General features: G+C 34.8%; 1 protein-coding gene across 1 annotated transcript; it reads left to right on the top strand.

Annotated features, from left to right (window-relative positions):
* Positions 1–8: 8 nt before the first annotated feature.
* On the top strand, positions 9–22,819 carry LOC106059356 (uncharacterized). Its single transcript, XM_056042741.1, has 15 exons — positions 9–131; positions 451–542; positions 753–847; positions 1,460–1,572; positions 2,147–2,297; positions 2,974–3,136; positions 4,086–4,194; positions 5,596–5,679; positions 6,294–6,414; positions 9,525–9,598; positions 13,637–14,869; positions 16,139–16,326; positions 17,297–17,455; positions 20,190–20,431; positions 22,290–22,819. Exons 1-15 carry the CDS (start codon positions 39–41, stop codon positions 22,661–22,663), a joined length of 3,291 nt encoding a protein of 1,096 aa, XP_055898716.1. The 5' UTR covers positions 9–38; the 3' UTR covers positions 22,664–22,819.
* The last annotated feature ends 222 nt before the right edge of the window (positions 22,820–23,041 follow it).

Genomic DNA, 23,041 nt, shown 5'->3' with positions numbered 1-23,041 from the left:
TTTGCTTCAAATGTTCTTTCTCAACAGTGGGCTCCCTTATGGATTCCAGAAGCCCTAAAGAGTGCATGATAAGATTTGGTAGAATCAATCCAACACAAAACCATGGGAAGTGGACTCAGATGGAAGATGCGGTAAGTATCACAGGCTAACTTGGTGCTTCACGTGTTAACAGCTTTCATTTATCAACTTTTAACTGGATTAGGTTTCTTTCTAACTAAAAAAATAGAGTTCAACACTCCTGTGGCATTTTTCACATAGTTGTGCTTCTCTAAATCAACTTCTTAACTAGAAAGTCCTACTTTATTATGGTAATCTAATAGATTGTTACAAAGTTACATCACCTAAGTAAAGTTACAGTATTTGACCCATTAGATTTAGCAGTTAACTATGCTGAATAGTTTATATCAATACGCATTTCAAAGAGTGTAACCAGCCTTTTCTTTATTTTAGAAACTAATAGCATCTCATCAGATATTTGGACCAACATGGTGTAGGATTTCAAAATATGTCGGCACACGCAATGCCATCCAGTGTCGAGACAGGTAAACTCATGCTTTCTTAGATTTTGTTTGTTTGTTTGTATGAAGCTGAAAATATCTTTTAGTAACATTTTACCATATTTTAATTGTCATAGCTGTTGGTTAGTTGTCACCTATTTCCTTTATTTGCTTGTTAAACTTATTCCAATATTGTAATAAGTATTTAGGGGTCCAGGAAAAGAATAACTTAATTGTTACTTGTCTGGCTTCCAGGTTTTTAAATTGTTTAGATCCGGCCTTGAACTTTGAAAAGTTTACATATGATGATGATGTTGTTCTACTTAAACTGCATAAAAAAATGGGACCAGGTAAGACTTTTTGGTCTGTTTACATGCCTTGGTATCACAGGGATAGTTTCAAACTATTTCCAGATTAGATATGAGTAAATCATTCTAAGGTCATCAGAATCCTAAGCTCAACCCATTTCCTATCTCATTGTTGCTTAACTCTTTCTCTACGTTATTATTTAACACGTTCTGATGGAATCAACATTGGTATCGTCAGTTAGGAGAGAAAGAGTTAAGAGTTGAGTATTAAATTACCATCTGAACAAAATAAACTCCACACAACTACCCCTTTGCAGACATTGTGCAAACCCCTTTGAAACCGTAAACCATATCCTCTTTGAATGCCCCTCCCTAATCCACCTTAGGCAGACCCTACTTCCACTACAGCCCAACATAACCAACACCCTGTACGGCAGTGCTGAACAACTGAAGAAAACAGCACACTTTTTTTCCTTGGCACAGTCTGCAAAAGAGCTCACAGCTCAGCAGCAATAAAGCTGGCTAGAAGAAGAAGAAGAAGAAGTGTATTAATAAAAAATATTATTTTTTGTTTGGAAACATAGCCTGGACATTAGTTGCAATGGAAAATGTAAATATATTAGTGTATCATGTATATATGTATGTTTTTGCTAGCATGGGCTAAGATGCTGCCACATTTCAAAGGACGAACTGATAACATGCTTCTCAGTCGATATACTACACTAAAAAGATGGAAGAAAAAAGCTGAATGGTTTGAAAGTCAGTCAGTAAGTAGAAACATCTGTTGTTTTTTTTAAGGAGTTTTCAAGTTGAAGACTCAAAAATATAAAGATTTACTGTTGCAAATGTTAACAAAAAAAAAAGGGAACGCCTACATAAAAGAAGCCCTACTAGAGCAAAGTAGAAAAACACAGCACGCTTTGATATGAGGCTTTCATCAGCTATGAACAAATAAAACACCACTGTACAATAAAAATTACCAATAGAAACATAAAAAAACTTATTAGAACTGTTAAATTGACTTTGCCAATGAGATAGTGATAGCAAGAGCTATTCTTGTTTAATTTTAAAGTCACATAGGATGGAACTTGGTTCACTAGATCTGAACTAATTTACTATTTAAACTTCTTGAAATTTAATTTGTATATTGTTAATTTTGCATTGATCTTTGAAGTTAATGTTAATGAACGCAGCATGTGCTGACTTACCTCAATGTAAACCCTAACTGCTTTCTAGAATGAAACTAAGAACATGCTTCTAATTTTGTATCTGTTTTAAGTTACTGTTAAGGAAAATAACATGTGCTGACTTATCTCAATATAAACCCTAACTGCTTTCTAGAATGAAACCAAGAACATGCTTCTGGGAAGATCGTTAAAAAAAGAAGAAAGAAATGAATTGATGCAAAGGACAGAAGCCTATTTCAAGAAGCACCTGAATGTGGACAAAGCTGACTATGAAAGGCAGCAGAGAGACAGAGAGAACAATGTTGGTAAGCTGGTTTGGTTTGATAGGTAGACTTTTTTTTTCTCCTGAGTAATCTTGCAACTACAATGAATGTAAATAATGAGAACCCTGCAGGGTCTCAGTAAAAGCTAAAAACTTTGAGCTCACCTGATTTTTATCAGCTTTAAACAAATGAAGAAGAGGAAACAATAGAAAGTTGGCTTAGAGTTATAACTGATCTATCCAACATTATCTATAATATAAAGCAGAAAGTAAGGTGTATGTGTGTCCTGAATAAAAATCAAAACTATTAGACCAACCTGGCTTAAATGTTCCTTAGATCATAGCAGTGACTTAAAGGGTATGCTTAATGTCCCCCATCAACTAATTAAAAAAAATAAATAAATTTATATGTATTAAAGAGCAAAACTTTTTTAACAAATCAGGTAAACTCGTTTTCAGAGTATTTATATTTGATCATATGAATATGTGGGCTAAATAGGTATACCTATTTTCATACACTACTTTTATTTTTATGGCAAAATTAAAATGCAAAGGATACATTTACCTTGTTTGACATAGGTCTAAATCCAATCCACTGTATCAGTAATACCCCAACTAATTTAAGGTCCACAGGCCGATTGGCTAGTCTTCTAGAAATAGAAATATTTTCACTGGCTTTCTTCTCTTTGTTATGTTTGTTTCTTCAATCTTGTCCCCAGATCCAGATCTCATTCCTCCGCGGCCTCCATTGCATTTCAAGTACACACACAGATTGGGGCTGGATAAATCTGGCAGCTACTGGTCTCAGAGGTTAAACTTCTACAAACATTTGAGCGACAACTTGAAGAAGAGTTTAGAGAAGAGCATGTCTGCCACACTCAAGTAGGTTGTCAATTTGAAGAGAAGCTGAAATTGTTGTGTGGAGTGTTTACTGTGTAGAGCATCTGTGATCGTCTTTTGTGTTGGAGTTTTAGATGTGATTGTATTGCAGTCTACTGAGTTTTAGATGTGATTGTATTGCAGTCTACTGAGTTTTAGATGTGATTGTATTGCAGTCTACTGAGTTTTAGATGTGATTGTATTGCAGTCTACAAAGTTTTAGATGTGATTGTATTGCAGTCTACAAAGTTTTAGATGTGATTGTATTGCAGTCTACAAAGTTTTAGATGTGATTGTATTGCAGTCTACAAAGTTTTAGATGTGATTGTATTGCAGTCTACAAAGTTTTAGATGGGATTGTATTGCAGTCTACAAAGTTTTAGATGTGATTGTATTGCAGTCTACAAAGTTTTAGATGTGATTGTATTGCAGTCTACAAAGTTTTAGATGTGATTGTATTGCAGTCTACAAAGTTTTAGATGTGATTGTATTGCAGTCTACAAAGTTTTAGATGTGATTGTATTGCAGTCTCCAAAGTTTTAGATGTGATTGTATTGCAGTCTACAAAGTTTTAGATGTGATTGTATTGCAGTCTACAAAGTTTTAGATGTGATTGTATTCCAGTCTACAAAGTTTTAGATGTGATTGTATTGCAGTCTACAAAGTTTTAGATGTGATTGTATTGCAGTCTACAAAGTTTTAGATGTGATTGTATTGCAGTCTACAAAGTTTTAGATGGGATTGTATTGCAGTCTACAAAGTTTTAGATGTGATTGTATTGCAGTCTACTGTTTTAGGAGTGCCAACTGTTAGCTGTGGTTCTCTTTTCTGTTAAAAATGCAGACTGCTAGCTTTGTCTCCTGTGTTAGAAATGCCAATTGTGATTTTCTCCAGTGTTTATAGTGTAGAGTAGAGCAGAGTTCTAATCTGTTTTCCCAATGTTATTTAACAGAAACCCTTCTTCATCTAAGTTACATGCACATATGGCTAAAGATATTATGGATGAGGCAGTACAGGAAACAATGCAAGAAACAGAATCAGAGCCAAAAATAAAACCAAAGGTAGTGGTTGTTATAGTTTTAATTGTTGTTCACTGTTTTAACTTATTTCTACATGGATATTAACTGAAATCAATGAAACTAATTGTGGGTGAAGTCGTCTTTACATCGAAGCAGGCCGTTTTGGCGACGCCGTTTTGGCGCGAAGGTCGTTTTGGCGCGAGCCGTTTTGGCGCGAAATACATTATGTACGTTTATTGTATTATTTCTTTTAAAAGAATTATTCATATCTATGTTTTACATGAGTGTTTGTGTTAAGACATATTTTTCACGTACTAAATGTGTGTTTGTTTTTCACATCATTTTCTTAAACATTTTGGCTTGTGTATGTGTGCTTATTAAGAGGCACACTTTTATTTTCAAAAAAGTTTTTAAAGATATTACTTTAAAATTAAAAACAAAAATCGCGTGAGAGAGGGGAGGGGTGGAGGAAAGAGTATATACAAGGAGTGAAATGTGAGCAGAAGAGGGGGGGGCGGGATAGGTGTCACATGTAATGACCATTCCCAAGGAGGTGATCGCCAGACTCATGACGCTAACGACCAGTGCTCGGTGCTGGTCTTGTCTTCATTTATTTAACTCTACCTGCGTCAATGCGAGATGTGTCACCCAAATCACCCCTACCCAATTTCTCAAAATATATCTATTCACGTCAGAGTTTGTACTGACCACATTCCGTGTCTTGATCTTTACTATGTGTGGAGTTATTGTCGTCATTCAGCGTAATAGAGCTTTAGATGTTAACGTGGTTTTTGTTATATGAAAGTGTGACACTTAGCTAGTTCGTATATTACACTAATGTCAAATAAAAACAAATCTTTTAGAAAGAAATCCAAAATGTCATCCAGTGCGATTAGCAGAACTCACATATAGCATGTCATTACCATTCAGGAATCTGACTTATTATAGACCTATATTCATGAAATAGGCAAAACCTTTATAATTAAAAAAAAAAAACAATTCGCTGAACGGTGTTAGAATTCATACTATACATACAATATTATGGTAGATTGAAATAAACATTGTTATAAAAGCTATGTGATTATTAAATTATCGTCAAATGATATCTCGCGCCAAAACGTCCCGTCGCCAAAACGGCTCGCGCCAAAACGTCCCGTCGACAAAACGGCGCCGCCAAAACGTCACATACCGTCTTTACATTAAGATCTTTGTGTTGTCAAGGAGTAAAATGATGCATATTTAGTCTAATCATCAAACTACCAGCAAGTATTAGTTCACACAATTTCTAGCAAATTTTTTATTCAACGTAATCATTTTAAATAATAATTGTCACCAACATAACAGTTCTATATAAAAATATTAGCAGATTTTTTAAAATGTCTTTTGAATAAGGTTTTTTTTTACTTTTTTTTTTTTTTTTGGTTGTTTTTTTTTCATAATCAGGTCCAAAAAGTGCAAAGGGTGTTAAACAAAATCTTCTTGAGAGAGTGTGATCTTAGAGTTCAAGACATGGTGAAACTGACACAAGTAAGTAGTAGCAGTTTGTACACATGCCTAGTAGTAGTGAGTCAAGTTACCCTTTCACACCTAATCTAAAGGGCAGATAATGTAAAGGTCATTTGTTTCTGTGGCCCATGGTTAACGTGGTCAGCACAATCACCAACTGCATTTACTGATCCCTAATATCTGGTATCCATTAATACTGGGTGGATTCAGAGGTGCCTTAAAGATGCTGAAATTAAAAATTGCAGTTTTCATCAGGATTTGAACCCTGTTTGGGAGACAAGCGCTTTACCACTAAGCCACTGTGCTGCCATATACAAAGTAGACTTTTCATAATTGTTCAAATTTGTACCCAATTTGAAGACAGCCATTCTTCCTTTACACTTAGCTATCAAGTTTAAAAGAAAATCACTCTCCCTGTCTTGTGCATGTTTTTGTTGTTTTTAATTGAGTATAAAAGAGTTGTAATCACAACACATTTCCAATAATGATCAATTAATAAAGCAGTCTTAGCCGTTGTCATAGTTCTCACCAATAGCACGCTCACAAAATAAAATATCTCCATGTTCTCTGTATTTGTATCGCTAAAACTATTTGGTACGTTCACATTTTAATTGCCAATAAAATGTTTCATTTAGGAACTGCAGTGCAAGAATAAAGGAAGAATTCGCCACCTAGATATTGATGAGCAGCTGAGGAGTTTGTTAGCTACCAAAAAAAGGCTAAGAAAGAGAAAAGGACGCAGCAGACATTACTTCAGTAAGGAACAAATGTAATTGTTAGTCTCTGTTTTAACTCTTTCTCTCCGTAATTATTTACCATATTCTGGTGAAAATAACGCTGGTATCGTCAGTTAGGAGAGAAGGAGTTAACTTATATTTCTAAAAGTATATTAATTCCCTGTTTCTTATGGTTATGCTTATCACATTCCTGGGCCTAAGATAAAGAGGTCATGGTCCCTCTCTCGACCTTGCTGATGAGAGGCCCAGGAATGCGCCAGGGTAGGAAACTCTGGTGATGCTGCAAAGCGGCTAAAACAACAAGGGAGACAACATTTACGGGTTATAAGTCCAACTTGATTGGTGTAACGTATGGACGCCACGGGTTGTCTCTTACAGTGGGAGAGGTCTTCGTGCCTCACTGATCAGCTGCTGCTCACCTCAACCTGGGCAGCCTCCAAACTGTTAGGTGCTGGTCCACCACTGCCTACCTGCTCTAATGGGTGCTTAGAGCTTAGTTGAAAATGCCAGAATTGGTTTGATCAGTCACTCCAGATTCTGCCCCGTCTCAAGACGAAACCAAAGCCAGTGACTCACCTGGGCGCATCCATTGTCTTCCGAGACAGAAGGAACCATATGTATGCATGCTTATCACAGTTATGTTGGTTACAAAGCAGCTTGAAGACCATTACAATGTATCTTGCTGTTTCAGTAACATTATGGTACATATTCCACATATATACATATTTGTATCAGCACCTTTTGAGGTTAGCAGTGGTGTCAAGCAGGGATGTGTGCTCGCACCTACTCTGTTTGGCATTTTCTTCTCCTGTCTACTGCATTATGCGTACAATGACACCAACGAAGGTTTATTTCTCCGTACAAAATTCTCTGGAAAACTATTCAATGTATCAAGGCTGCGGGCAAAAACTAAGGTTAGGAAGATACTTATCAGGGAACTCCTGTATGCTTAAATATTAGTCAAAGCAAGACCAAGATACTAGTTCAGAACACAAATGCTGCACCTCAAGTAAACATTACTGGCCAACCACTAGAAATTGTTGATCACTTTGCTATCTTGGCTCCATCATATCCAACAATGCTGTACTGTATAAAGACATTAACAATAGGTTAGCCAAAGCAATGGGCACCATGTCACGGTTGCAGAAAAGAGTGTGGGACAACATATTGCTGACTAACATACTAAAGCCTTAGTCTACCGGACCTGTGTGATGAGCACTTTGCTATACGGAAGTGAAACATGGTCAACCTACTCATAGCAGGAAAAAAGCTGAATGTCTTCCACCTCCGATGCCTAAGGCAGATCTTATAAATAAGGTGGCAAGATAAAATAACCAATGAGGAAGTTTTACAAATAGCAGGGTGCCAGGACATCCGCTCTGTTATCAGCAGCTGATGCCTTGGCTGGCTTGGCCACGTTCGTAGAATGCCAGCAGGTTGACTTCCACTAGACATTCTGTATGGCGATATAATAGAAAGCAGGAGAACCGCTGATAGCCCTCTTTTAGATACGGGTGTATGCAAACACGACGTGAAGCTCTCAGAGTTGCCTACAATTACGCATCTTGCTTATTTTGTATGCAAATGGACACGAAAATATGTGAGTATGGTTTATCACCTGAAAATATGCATTTCCCCCCTCTAAAGCAAAAAAAAAAAATTAATAAAAAAAACAAAAAAAAAAAAAAGTAGTTCTTGCTAATCATATTTATAGATCAGTGCGTCAATGCCTGGGATTGGACTATTCTTATTAGATCTGCCACGAGATAGTATCGTTTTTTTTTTTCACCCGCGATGATGCACGAAGATTTAAATGTTTACTGGATTAGATCCTATTGATCTAGATAAAGTTGAGTTCCTTTCAATGTGTCAGTTTATATGAAGTCTTCAAACTAATTGGGAATTAATTGATTGATTAGTTCTAATTCATCTAGACTGGATCTAGAACCAGGGATATTTTATGATGTCAGTCACTTATAATACTATTTACGTAAATCTATATTTAGAATGATCTAATTGTGTAATCTAAATATATCTAGATTTTCTAGATTTAGATCTAGATCTAGATTTATAGATTCTAGTCTACATTCTAGTTCTAGATATGATCAGGTGTGTAATAGACTTGATTTAGACTACTGGCTAGATGTAGGTCTAGTCACTCTAGTAGAGGGGGTAGCTCAAGGCTCTAGACTAGATATCATTATCTGTAACTAGATCTAAAATTAAATCTACCCAAAAGCAGCAGTTTTTATCATTTATTTTATGGAATCTAAAATAAAAAAAGGGGCCAAATTTGTTGTTCTAAGCTAACTTTGTACAGGTCTTGATCTAGTATTTCACATTCACGTTAGAGCCTACAATTCAGATGGATTGTTAAAATACCTTTAAATAGCCTTGTGCACATTAAAAAACAATCAACCATTAATGAAGCTACTTACGATTTTTTTCTTAGATGAAAGTGAGAAGTTCAGAGGTTTTCATAGAAGAAATATTGGTTGAGCTTAATCTCTCTTTTAGCATGATAAACGGAATCAAACTGATGTTCCCTAACTTGCAGAATTAATCTTCTGTGGTAGCTACTGTTATAGTCACTAGCGACTAGCTAGGTTACATTACTTATGAAGGCCTAAATTCAAAGAATGAAATCAGGGGCATTTAAAGGCAGACTCAATAGCCAATTGCACCAATTTTGAAGAGCTCACAGATGCCTACATGCTAAAAGGGAAATGTGTATTCCCAGACTTGGAAATGTGTATTTTACTAAATGTCAAGAAATATACTCAGGAAAGACTAAAATTAAATCATTCAAGCAGATAACATTCACGAAAGGCAGCAATCTTAAAGTTACCACAGCATAAAGTTATGTAAAGACATTTTGTACATTTGTCAAAATATTTACACTTGTAGTTTTTGTCTTTGAATGACTGATCCTAACTTATTGATACAATTACACTTAGTATAAGCTATGGGTTTTTTTTTTTAAGTATTTTGTTTTATTTTTTTTTTACTTATTAAATTCTTTATCTAAACTAAATTCTATATCAATCCTCTCAGTGTTAAACTAAATTGGTTCAAGCCTTCTATTAAAGTTTTAAATTGTTCTGTTATTAATTCTATTATTGAACAAAGATAAAGAGCCATCATGTGTCCAAGAAGCTGATGCAGAGGACCTGAAACATACTGTGCCTTGTATCATGATGAAGGTAAGAGAAGTAGCACATACACTGTGTTGTTCTTGGTGTCTACCTGGGTCTTGTTACTTTTAGAGAAGTAGCACATACACTGTGTTGTTCTTGGTGTCTACCTGGGTCTTGTTACTTTTAGAGAAGTAGCACATACACTGTGTTGTTCTTGGTGTCTACCTGGGTCTTGTTACTTTTAGAGAAGTAGCACATACACTGTGTTGTTCTTGGTGTCTACCTGGGTCTTGTTACTTTTAGAGAAGTAGCACATACACTGTGTTGTTCTTGGTGTCTACCTGGGTCTTGTTACTTTTAGAGAAGTAGCACATACACTGTGTTGTTCTTGGTGTCTACCTGGGTCTTGTTACTTTTAGAGAAGTAGCACATACACTGTGTTGTTCTTGGTGTCTACCTGGGTCTTGTTACTTTTAGAGAAGTAGCACATACACTGTGTTGTTCTTGGTGTCTACCTGGGTCTTGTTACTTTTAGAGAAGTAGCACTATGAGTACACTATGTTGTTCTTGATGTCTACCTGGGTCTTATCTTCTTATCTTATATAATACAGACTACTTCAGAAAAGAAGATGATTACGTCCTACGTGTCATGCATTTAGTCATGCATATTAACCAATGACTTAAATTCTGTCAAGTCACTGGTTTTCCTGGCTAGCTCAGGCAACCCATTCCATGCTCTAATAGCACTAGGGAAGAAGGAGTATTTGTACAAATTTGTCCTAGCATATGGGACGAGGAATGTGCCTTTATCTTTGTGTCTTTCAGAGTATTTTATTAAATTTTGTTTTTGTATTTGAAGATTATGGTTCAGTGTTTTATGTATAATTGCTACTTTACTTTTGAGTCTTCTGTCCTAAAGGATTTCTAAATTTAGTGATTTTACTAAAGGTGTTACTCTAGTCAAATGTGAATATTCGTTTGTTATGAATCTCACTGCTCTATTTTGTGTCTGTTCCAGTTTCTTAATGTTTTCTTGAGTACACTTTATTTCTCCTACACCCATTCTTGGATCAAGTTGTAACTGCACAATTAATGATTGACATACAGAACCTAACCAAGGTTAAATAACATTTTAGTTTTATGTTCTTATTTGATTTATAGAAATTTCTTTTAATAAACCCTAATGCTCTGTTTGATTTTTTGATAGTTTCATCAATATGTGGATTCCATGACAGTTTTTCATTTATTATAACACCTAGGTATTTTGCGTTTTTAGTCTGTGTTACTGGTTTGCCATGAATAAGATAAGTGGAATTAATTTGTTTTAGTTTTTTTGTTACTCTTAACAACTGACATTTTTCTGGGTGGAAAGACATGCTCCAATTTGATTCCCATTTCTGTAATTCATCTAATTCTCTTTGTAAAATATCTGTGTCTTGTGTTGTTTTATTGTTCTATATATTATGCAATCATCTGCAAATAATCTAACTTTTGTTCCTGAAGTAATGCAATTTGGTAAATCATTTATGTAAATTAAAAATAGTAGTGGACCCATGACTGTTCCTTGAGGTACACCTGAGTTTACTGTTATCGGTGTTGATTTAGAGCCATTTATTATTACAGTTTGTTCTCTTCCTATCAGAAAATCTTTAATCCACTGATGCAGTGGGCCATTAATGCCAAAATATTTTAATTTTTTAAGCAAACTATGGTGGTGAACTTTGTCAAAAGCCTTAGAAAAATCTAGTAAGATAGCATCTATTTGTTCACTATTATCTAAACCTTTTGAAAAATCATCAATTAGTCCTATTAGTTGTGTTTCACATGATTTATATTTCCTAAAGCCATGTTTGTATGGGGTGAGGACATTATGTTTGTCTAAGTGGTTTATGATGTTGCTACATATTATGTGTTCTAGGATTTTACATGTGATGCTATTAAATGATACTGGTCTGTAGTTTCCTGGGTCAGATTTTTCCCTTTTTTTAAATAGGGGGGTGACATTAGCTTCTTTCCAGTCCTTTAGTACTCTGCCCTGGTTAAGCGATGCCTGAAAGAGTATTTTGAACACTGGGGCTAGCTCATTGCTTAGTTCTTTGATTAATCTAGCTGGAATACCATCAGGTCCAGACGCTTTATTTGGTTTGGTGTTGGCTAATAGTTTTTTAAATTCCATTTTCTTGTACTACTATATCTTCTATGTTGTCTACTTGGTTCAAATTAAGTAATATGTCTTTGTCTCCTGGGGCTGAGAATGCTGATGCAAAGTATTTGTTTAGGATGTTTGCTTTAGTTTCATTATCATTATGTATTATGTTATGTTCATCTTTTAATGGCGCTATGCCTGTTGTTTCCATTTTCTTAGACTTAATGTATGACCATAGGTTTTTGTTGTTATCTTTAGATATTACATTGTTTATGTATTCACTCTGCTGCTGTCTGCTTACTTTTTGGGTTAAGTGTTTAATTTTTATATACTTTTTGTAAACTCTTTCTGCCTAAGTTTCTTTAAATTTTCTATATAGGTTTTCCTTCTGTTTACAAAGCTTCTATAGTCTATTATTAAACCAGCATTTATTTATTTTGTTTGATGTGTATTTAGTTGGTATATGATTTTCTATGCTTTTAAGATGGTTTTTAATGAAATTCCAGAGGTCATCAACTGGTTGGTTAATGTCTTTTTCTAATAAGAATGTTTGTTGAAAGTTTAATGCAGATTGGTGTAGTTGTGTTAGGTTACATTTATTCCAGAGTAAGATTTTTCTTTTGGGTTTTGTATTGGCTACTGCTTTTATCTGACTGTATTTTAAAATTTTTATGATCTCATGGTCTGATAGATCAACTACTAATCCAGGTCTGTTGGTTAAGAAGAGATCTAATGTGTTGTTTAATTTAGTTGGCTACATTTCTTGTTAGATTTAGAGATGTAGCACTATGAGTACACTGTGTTGTTCTTGGTGTCTACCTGGGTCTTGTTAGATTTAGAGATGTAGCACTATGAGTACACTGTGTTGTTCTTGGTGTCTACCTGGGTCTTGTTAGATTTAGAAATGTAGCACTATGAGTACACTGTGTTGTTCTTGATGTCTACCTGGGTCTTGTTAGATTTAGAGATGTAGCACTATGAGTACACTGTGTTGTTCTTGATGTCTACCTGGGTCTTGTTAGATTTAGAGATGTAGCACTATCAGTACACTGTGTTGTGTTTTGTTCTTGGTGTCTACCTGGGTCTTGTTAGATTTAGAGATGTAGCACAAATACAGTGTTGTGTTTTATTCTTGGTGTTTACCTGGGTCTTGTTAGATTTAGCATTAGCACTATCTTAGTGTGAACTCAACAGACTTTGTAGTGACAAAATAGCAATAGCTGAAATATGAATATTTTAATGAAATCAATCCAGTAAAAATAATGATATGCTGAAACATATTACTGAATAGTTATGAAATAGATTTTAGACCAATGAGTATAGAAATTAAGTAAATGAACAGGCTTAAGGAATAAATAAGGAATAAGGCTTAAATATTTTCTTAAACTTTTTTTTTTCATTTATTTAACTCTATTTTTATTCTATTATGACTGTACTAATTTTTTAAAGACCTACCCATATAGCGTCTTAGTTGATATTTTAGTGTGTCAACGGGGGACTAGGGAAGCAATTAAATCTAATTCTGGGGGAAATAGTTTTAGATACTGAACATTTTGGTTACTGATCACAATCCAGAATGGATTGTAGTCATATACTGAAATTTCTATTGTATATATACATTTTTAAATTGGTCTCAGTGTTTAATGCGACGAGAGTTACTGCCCTTTAGGAGAAATATTTCTTTCTATTTAATAATAGACAGCCATTTTAATTTTAATGAGTCTTCAAGTATTTAATGATAGCCATTTTGACTCATGATCCACCACTTTATCAAATTAAACTGAGAGACCACATTTATTATTTCTTTATCTATTAGGGCTTAAAGTGCACCCATGCTTTGAGAGAGATGTGTTGAAAAAGGAAATCCCCATGTTAGTTGGCACAGTTCATGATTTTACTGTAAAACTACAATCTTTGTTTTTATGCTTAACCCTAATTTATTTGTGTGTTTCTTACAGAGTTTGGGAACTGATGTCAACAGATTGTACACCCAGACTAGGTGGAAAGGTTTGGAATGCATGGATTCTATTAGAAATCAGAAAAAATTTGAAAATGATCCAGAGTACATCTCAGAAATAGCCAAATTGACGGAAGCTTTTTCAGACACAAGTCCCATGGGGGGAGATGGCGATAATTTGGCTCAATTGAAGAAAGGGTTGTCAGAAAAGAAGATGAAAGCCATTAAACAAATTTTCAGTGAAAAATACCAGGAGATTCGAAATGATTTAGAGGGCGCTTTGAGCTCTATATCCTGCGACATGGGCTTACTCAGCTCACTTAAAGACAAACACAATGTGGCAGAGGCTGAGCAGTATCCTCAGATACTGTTTGCCAAGGCCACAACTGACGCCTGTAAATCATCCGATTCTGAGACAGAGAGCTCAGTTGCTGATTCTCAAATCGGTGCTGAGAAATTGCCACCGGCTGTTCGCAGATTGGCATGTTCCTTGCCCATATCGACGTCATTGAAGAGAGAAGATCGAAGGCTGTCCAGGTCTCAAGGGGCCACCACTCCAAGTAAATTAGAATTTGAAAAGCTAAAACTTATGACTTCTGAGGAGATTGCACAGGAAAAGAGCAACATGCCTGAAGTCAAAAGTTTGGCCGTAGAAGACTTGCCTCCCTTGCCACCAAATACTTCAACAGTGCGTTGTCTAAAAGTGCTTTTGTGGAAAGAAAAAGATCTCATCAAGACTGCTAGCCCACTATGTAAACCTGTGAAGACTCAGGAAAACAGTTTACCAACAGAGGGTGTTAGTCATAGCACATCAACACAAAGGAATGATGACAATATGGACGTGGACTCCATTGACGACTGTGAGTTAGTGGAGCATCAACATCCATATCATATTCAGCCTGTAGACACTGCAGACATTAATTTTGGGACCTCTCCAACGACAGCCTCAGCAGAACCCTCTTTCAGTTCAGCGACGCATAAATTAGCTTTGGAAAATCCTCCTGATTATATGCCCGTGACTACTATCTCTGAAATAAAGGTAGAAACAAGACTTCTAGATAATGGATCAATAGAAGTTCTAATGCCTCCATACAGCTCAAAAACAAAGAATGAAACAAAACAAGATGATTCTAAAAAGTCTATTCCCTCAAGAACAATCTCGGATATTAAAGTGTTTAAAGTTATATCAGGTGCTTCTCTACAGCGGTCACAACTTGACCCTCAAGGATTACAGGTACTTAGATATTCTTTACATCTTGGTCTTTCAAAATACTTTCTTGTCAGGAATCAAAACATCTTGCTTTATCAAAACATCTAGTTTTAATTATAGAATGTTAAACCAAAAAAAATATTAATATATAATAAATATAGCACATCCTAATTTAAAGGAATTTAGGACTGGTTAAAACTTTTGTTTTATTACTTTCTTATTCTCTAATAGATTTCAATACCAGTCATTAAGTTTTTTGTCTGCTTTAACAATGTATTGATAACTGAACATGACTGGTAGATTAAATAACTGAACATGACTGGTAGATTAAATAACTGAACATGACTGGTAGATTAAATAACTGAACATGACTGGTAGATTAAATAACTGAACATGACTGGTAGATTAAATAACTGAACATGACTGGTAGATTAAATAACTGAACATGACTGGTAGATTAAATAACTGAACATGACTGGTAGATTAAATAACTGAACATGACTGGTAGATTAAATAACTGAACATGACTGGTAGATTAAATAACTGAACATGACTGGTAGATTAAATAACTGAACATGACTGGTAGATTAAATAACTGAACATGACTGGTAGGTTAAATAACTGAACATGACTGGTAGATTAAATAACTGAACATGACTGGTAGATTAAATAACTGAACATGACTGGTAGATTAAATAACTGAACATGACTGGTAGATTAAATAACTGAACATGACTGGTAGATTAAATAACTGAACATGACTGGTAGATTAAATAACTGAACATGACTGGTAGATTAAATAACTGAACATGACTGGTAGATTAAATAACTGAACATCACTGATAGATTAAATAACTGAACATCACATATAGGTTAAATAACTGAACATGACTGGTAGATGTACTCAATCTTATATTGTTAAGGACCTGCTGTAGATGACATTAAGGTTAAAACACATCGTACACAAATTTATAAAGTTGGGATGGGTGGCTGAGGGGCAAAAACTGGCTGCCTATCGAGGGTGGTTCGAATCCTGACTCAAGCTGTGTTTGCTGGTGCACAAAAAAGATAGCATCACAATGCACTTAGGATGATATAAGCATAAAAGTTGTGCTAATGAAAAGCAATTAAAAAATAATAATAATGAACTCCCATGATAGAATTATTAATTTGTAAGACAGTATTTAACTACAAAAAAAACCCAGAAAATTGAACATTATAGTTATCAGAAATTCTTGTTAATTTACTGCTAAGACTCAAGTCACATTCTGAATTTATGGAATTACATTTCAGTCTCAAGCTGTTCATGATAGAGCGGCTGAAGCAAGTAAAAATACAACCACTTCAGAATCAGACAATCTGAAGTCTTCTCCCATGATATTCAAAAGTTTTGATAAAGAGATTTTGCCTCTCACAGCTGAAGGAGAAAATTTAATAACTAAGATACGTCAGCAAGATGAATACAAGACTCTATTAGCCAGGTAAACTCAAGTTTGACTAGCAAACATTTACATAGATATTTAAGTATATAAAGGTGTGGCTGGAGGTGCGGTGGCTGAGCAGTAAAGCGCTTGGATTCTTAACCGGAGATCCTGGGTTTAAATCCTGATGAAGACTTGGATTTTTTTTAGCTTCGGGGTCTTTTGGACGCCTCTGAGTCCATCCAGCTCTAATGGGTACCTGACATTAGTTGGGGAAAAGTAAAGGTGGTTGGTCTTTGTGCTGGCCACATGACACCCTGTTAACCGTAGGCCACAGAAACAGATGATCTTTACATCATCTGCCCTGTAGATCACAAGGTCTGAAAGGGGAACTTTACTTAAAGGTTTACAAAATGTATTTACTCACTCTCCCCACTGGTCCACAAAAAAAGATTAAACCACAACACACTACAAGATGGCCCCAGTAATGAATAAATTACACAATAAGCACCAATCTTAGGGCCCTTTTTTCAGTTGCTGCAAAAAATCTTTCTCCACCATCCGTAGATAATTAGGTCAACGACTTTCTATCGAAACAACATACTACAAATATGAAAATAGGCACATGCGTGTTGTACTCTCTGTATTGCTTGTTGGAATAACAACTGGAGCGCGAACCCCTAACCTTATCACTGAGTACGATAACCTATTTTTTTTACAAAAAAAGCACTATATATATATATATTATTATTTTAATCTATATACATTTATATTTATTTAGACAGAATCCATAAGTACAAACTGTATAAAACAGTCCAATCCAGTTAATCACACCTGTTGGTTATTAGGGCCAAAACAAGCACAGCTGTGTTGTCTGATTAACCAGATTCAATAGTGTATATATATATATATATATATATATATATATATATATATCAATATGTGTGTGTGTTATGATATTGTTGTAGTTTGATATATCTTGTAAACTGATGCCTTGTGTACAGTATAAATAAAAGCCTTTATTTCTCAGATTCAAAGCTCTTTTCACATGGCCTACTCTACTGTCCACTACACAGACCAGCGACGGTGTTGGCTCAGAATTGTCCACCAAAATAAATGATTATGTTTTACGGATGTTGGAGAAAAAGCTGGAACAAAAAGGGTTGAAACAAGAAACAAATGAATCGAGGTTAGCATTTTTTGACTATTCACATAAGAAATTTTTTTAAAAAGGCTCTTTTTAATATTTAACAATTCATTAATTTCCAAGTCTATGACTTGCTGAATTAGTGTCCTATCAGGCACGTCAAATTGTCATACAGGCAGAGTTGCCTACAAGTATGCATCTTGCGTATTTTGTACGCAAATGGACTCGAAAATATGCGAGTACGGTTAACATCTGAAAATACACATTTCCCCCTCAAAAGCAAAATAAAAATTAAATTAAAAAACAAAACACAAAAAAAACAAGTAGTTCTTGCTAATCATATATATAGAGAGAGATCAGTGCGTCAATGCCTGGAAATAGACTATTCCTATTAGATCTACCACGAGATAGATTTAGAATCGCTTTTTTTTTTTTCGCGCGTGCTGATGTGCGAAGATTTAAATATTTAAGATTTAAATATTTACTAGGTCTAGATGTTACTGATCTAAATAAAGTTGAGTTCCTTTCATTGTGTCAGTTTATATGAAGTCTTCAAACTAATTGGAAATTAATTGATTGATTAGTTCTAATTCATCTAGACTGGATCTAGAACCAGAGATATGTCAGGCACCTACAATAGAATGTAAGTAAATCTAGATTTTTGAATTGAGATCTAGATCTAATTGTGTAATTTAAATATAGATCTCGATTTTTTTCTAGATTTAGATATAAATCTAGATTCTAGATCTAAATCTAATTCTAGTCTACATTCTAGCTCTAGATATGACCAGGTTTAGACTTAGATTTAATCTACTGGCTAGATGTAGCATTCAATGTAGCCTTTAGGTTTAGATTCCACTCTAGTAGAAGAGGTATCTCAAAAACTCAAGGCTCTAGGTATCTGTAACTAGACCTAGATCTAAAATTAAATCTACCCAAAAGAAGCAATTTTGTATCAATTATGGAATCTAAAGGATGCACATTAAAAAAACAATTAACTGTTAATGAAGCTGCTTACAGATCTAGATCTATTCTAGATTTCGATTAATTTTTTTTTTTTAGATGAAAGTGAGAAGGACAGAGGTTTTCATAGAAGAAACATTGGTTGGGCTTAATCTCTCTTTTAGCATGATAAAGGGAATCCAACTGATGTTCCCTAACTTGCAGAATGTATCTTCTGTGGTAGCTACTGTTATAGTCACTTGCGACTAGCTAGGTTTCATTACGTATGCAGGCCTTATTTCAAGGAATGAAATCAGGGGCATTTAAGGCAGACTCAATAGCAAAGCTTTTTTATATTAGAAACAAGTTCAATGACTAATTAGGATTACCTGCCTGAAAAACAAATATTTAAAATATTTGTTATTAGTGTTTGTAGAGGGTGCCAAAGCTTTCATTGCTAACAGCAAAAAATGTCTGGAAGAAGAAAATCTGAGTGATATAAAATATTTCCATTTGCTGGATACTTTGTAAAGAAATTGCCTGTAAACAAAATTACTTTTATAAAACTGGATGTCACTGATCCAGCTAAATATTCTGTTGTTGCTATTATGGAAGGTGAAGTACACAAGAGGCATTATGATCATAAGATCATTGCCAAGTGACAAGAATGTTATCATTCTAACATATAATGATTCTGCAAGCCAAGAAATACAAGAGAAAGTAAGCAGGGTCTCCATAACTATGGAGTGCTGACTTAAGGATGTTGTTGACATGCTACAAGAAATTGTTGTCTTTCAGATTTATATATGTTCGATGGTTCAAACCCTGCCCGCTCCCATCCCCCGTCGTCCTGTGGGAGTTTTGGACTAGGAAGTAATTATCTTCAACTTTGAAAGAACATCTGAAACGTGGAAAACATTTTACAAAGAAACAATTGAAAACTTGCAACGTTACTTATTGTTTTTTGCAATTTAAATGCAACATTTATCATCAACTTTGGTGTTGCGACGTTGTCAAGTTGGATCATGTGTTGAATATGGTCAGAAAGACAGTGAACCTTATACTAGGTTATTGTTCTTAGTTATGGTCAACACGGAGGCTTGGTGGCTGAGTGGTAAAGCACTTCCAAACTGGGTATCCCGGGTTCAAATCATGGTGAAGACTTGGATTTTTAATTTCAGGATCTTTTTGGCACCTCTGAGTCCACCTAACTCTAATGGGTAGGCCAAGGGTGATTTAATTTTGAACATAAAATTGCATCATTATAAAATGCAAAAATATTTTCTATCATGACATTAATCCAGAAAACACTGTGAGAACTCAGCTAGCTGATCAAAGCTAGAACTTTGCTGATATTTAAATAAGGGTTAACAGAGATTGTCTATAACAATATTTTCTATTAATCTTATCTTTTTTATAATTTCTAATTTTTAATATTTCTAATATTTGAGCATGCAATATAATAGTTTAACTTATGTCATTCAAATGTTCTACACTAAAGAAACTTAACAAGTTTTAGTGGTTTAAAAAAAGTGTAAATATCTTTAATACAAAGTGCTGCTACAACTTTTATGACATTATTTTATGTTTACACAAATTCACCCAAATACATAAGCTGAAAGTAACAATAATTCTGATCTTATTAGCTTAGCTCCCTTATCTGTGGCATTCTCTGTCTACTGAATACATTTTGTGAATAATTTTTTTTTTAAATTTGTGAATAGAATCATGAATTATATTTATAAACTTTTTATTGCCACTTTCTTTACTGGCTTGTCTTAAGTGTTAGTCTGTCTGATTAGTCTGTCTGATTAGTCTGTCTGATTACTTTCAGTACTACACAAAAGGATGGAGTTGCTGAATCAGCTGTGTCAGATCAGCCAGACTTGAGTCTGTCAGAGAGTTCTTCGGCACAACCGATCAAAAAGAGAGGCCGGCCACCAGGCACAGGCAAACCCAGGGGATCCAAATTACAAAGACTAGATTCTAAAGAGCCTGGTACAACTGATGGAGATGCTAATGCTGCCTCCCAATCAGCTGTAGAGAATGAGACTGTGTCTGTTGATAAGACTGAAGGTAAGAAATATTTTGTTTTTTTAATGTGAGGGCTTAGAAATAAACATTCTTCTCTGAGGCAAGGAGAAATGTTTTGTTTTGGAATGTGAGGTCCTAGAAATAAGAAACATTCTTCTCTGAGGCATGGAGAAATGTTTTGTTTTAGAATGTGAGGGCTTAGAAATAAGAAACATTCTTCTCTGAGGCATGGAGAAATGTTTTGTTTTAGAATGTGAGGGCTTAGAAATAAGAAACATTCTTCTCTGAGGCATGGAGGACAGGTTGTAAAATACTGTCATGCTAAGCCTCTCATGTTCAGATGTTATTGAAGGAAAAGATAATTGCTTTTAGATTTTTAGGATACTGCACTGCTCTGCTAAGTAATAATAATAATTTACTTTAGAGCTATAGCTATAATATAATGTAGGCACAAGGCACTATGATAACTAAACAAACTTAAGCATGGAATGCCAAAAAAAACCAAAAAAAAAACTTTTTGAATAGTTAGGTCATTACGTTTTCTCTTGAATGTAATGAAGTGTGTTGTTTGTCTGAGATCAATAAGGAGTGAGTTCCAAACCTTTTGACTTTGCACTGAATTATCAGATATTTGTTGGTCAAGTGAAGTAGGTTATTAATTGTGTATGAATAATACACTATTGATTTTGACTTCCCAGATGTATTTCACATCACCTGCCCTATGGATGGCTAGAACTGAAATGGAACTTTACAGCCTGTTTAGCTCTTATGACAATTATATTCATTAACCTTAGACATTAACTCAAAGGGCCATTGTTTCATTCACAGATACTGCAAAAAAAAAATTAAAAAAAAATTAACCAATCAGATAAAAAAACAACAACAACAAGCATTACACATCTTCTACACACCCGTTGATTGTTTACAATCCCCTAACAAACGTTTCTAGCCTATGAATTCTAGTATCTGTTACGTTGAAGTACTGCTCTCTTTCTCTCTCCTTTTCTCATGCTCTCTTTCCATCTCTTTTCCTTCTCTCTTGAACCCCTTGTTTTTTTTTTATATCTTTTTTACCCTGCGCATCAGAATGTTTACCTGACATAGATTTTTGGCTTGACTAGGAATAACCCTATATACTGGCCCCCTTTGCTAGTTTAAGTGATCTATGATCATTCAGTCAGTGGTAAATGAAATATATAAGATTTGTTCTTGTCCAAAAGTTTCTGCATCTCACTAATTGTGACAATTTTATTTAGAAATGTGCTCAAAATTGTAAAAATAAAAAAATAAAAAGCTCTTAAATTAAAAGCTATATTTTTCAACTTCACCACTTTCATCTATCTCTTAGTCTGTTGGACCATTGGGACACCATACAAGATTTGTCAACCATCTTTCTCCATTCTTCTCTGTCTTTTGTCTTGGATAGAACCTCTTTTAATGGCAAACCCATCCATTCTTTTTTGTTGTCTTCCCATCACTTTCTGTCTGCCTCTTCTTTATCCTGGTACTATTCCCTGAAGGAAGGTCTTTGCAAGCCCCAAAAGACCTTGTAATATGGCCATAGAGTTTTATTTTATTTTAATTTTTTTTACAATAGTAAGCAGGTCATCATGGGGTCCAATCGCTGTAGTAACCCTGTCTCTAATCTCTTTGTTTGTGATGTGGTCTTTTAATGTATTTTCATATTTAATATTTGGATCAATATAAAATCATAGCCATTCAAAAAATTTATGCCATTTGAACTTGAAAACCAGCATAAAACTGTAATTGACTTTTTTCCTTAAATAGAGGAAAAAACTTTTTGCTTCCTTAATTAAGGATACATAATGAGGCTTGTTAGAATTAGAGTTGAAAGAAGAATAAGTGTTTTAAAGCTATCTTGCTTATTGTTCATTCTCAGAAAAACCCAAAAGACGTGTAGGCAGGCCAAAGGGCTCTAAGAAAGTTAATAAAGATCCCATAGTAGAACGCCCCAAAAGAAACACCCAACCGCTGATAACTGATGAGACTGAGGAGGAACAAGTGGGGGCTGGACGACGGCCTCAGTGGTGGAAGGAGGCTTTGATAGCTGCAATGATGGCAAAGAGGGGAATTGAGTTGGGCAAGGAACAGGACCAGCCTGTGGACATAGCAGAAGACATGGACTTCCAAGACCAGGGGAACTACTCTGATGATGACTGGGCTGTACAGTCCAAACTGGAAATGACCAGGAAAAGAAGAAGATCCGGGCGTTTTTCAAAAGGCACATTAGCAACCAAGACTAAAACAAACTAATGGAGCATACACATTTTTTTTTTATGTTACTTTGTTTATCTTGTTGGTTTTAATACCGGTTCAGTTTGTGTTCAGTTTCAGCTTTTAGAATCTTCACCTTTCAATTTAGTTTTGTTTTGATGTAGATGCTATCTATATAAGGGAAAATGACTCTCTTAGAATGCCAAGAAATTAGAATCACTTTTCCCAACATATTTGGAAGACAAAGTGTAGTTGATTTAAATTTAATTTTTTGGTTTATAGTTTTTCCCTTAATGTGTAATGTATTTGTCACTTACATTGCCCATTTTTAAATTAGTCACCTGGTTATAAGACATATTATCTCTTGGACAAATAGTCTATTAATTGTTGTAGTAAAATTTACATATTTTTGAATAA

This window comes from Biomphalaria glabrata, chromosome 9 (assembly GCF_947242115.1).
Source record: "Biomphalaria glabrata chromosome 9, xgBioGlab47.1, whole genome shotgun sequence".
In the NCBI taxonomy this organism is placed as follows: Eukaryota; Metazoa; Mollusca; class Gastropoda; family Planorbidae; genus Biomphalaria; species Biomphalaria glabrata.
The sequence above is the reverse complement of the archived record's forward strand: the minus strand, read 5'-3'. Positions and strand labels throughout refer to the sequence as shown.

Bases quoted from the DNA above. Each gene is read 5' to 3' on its own strand.
- LOC106059356 (XM_056042741.1), top strand. From the start codon at position 39: ATGGATTCCAGAAGCCCTAAAGAGTGCATGATAAGATTTGGTAGAATC. The intron at 2,298-2,973 runs GTAAGCTGGTTT...TCTTGTCCCCAG, and splicing joins AGACAGAGAGAACAATGTTG to ATCCAGATCTCATTCCTCCG. The intron at 17,456-20,189 runs GTTAGCATTTTT...GATTACTTTCAG, and splicing joins CAAGAAACAAATGAATCGAG to TACTACACAAAAGGATGGAG.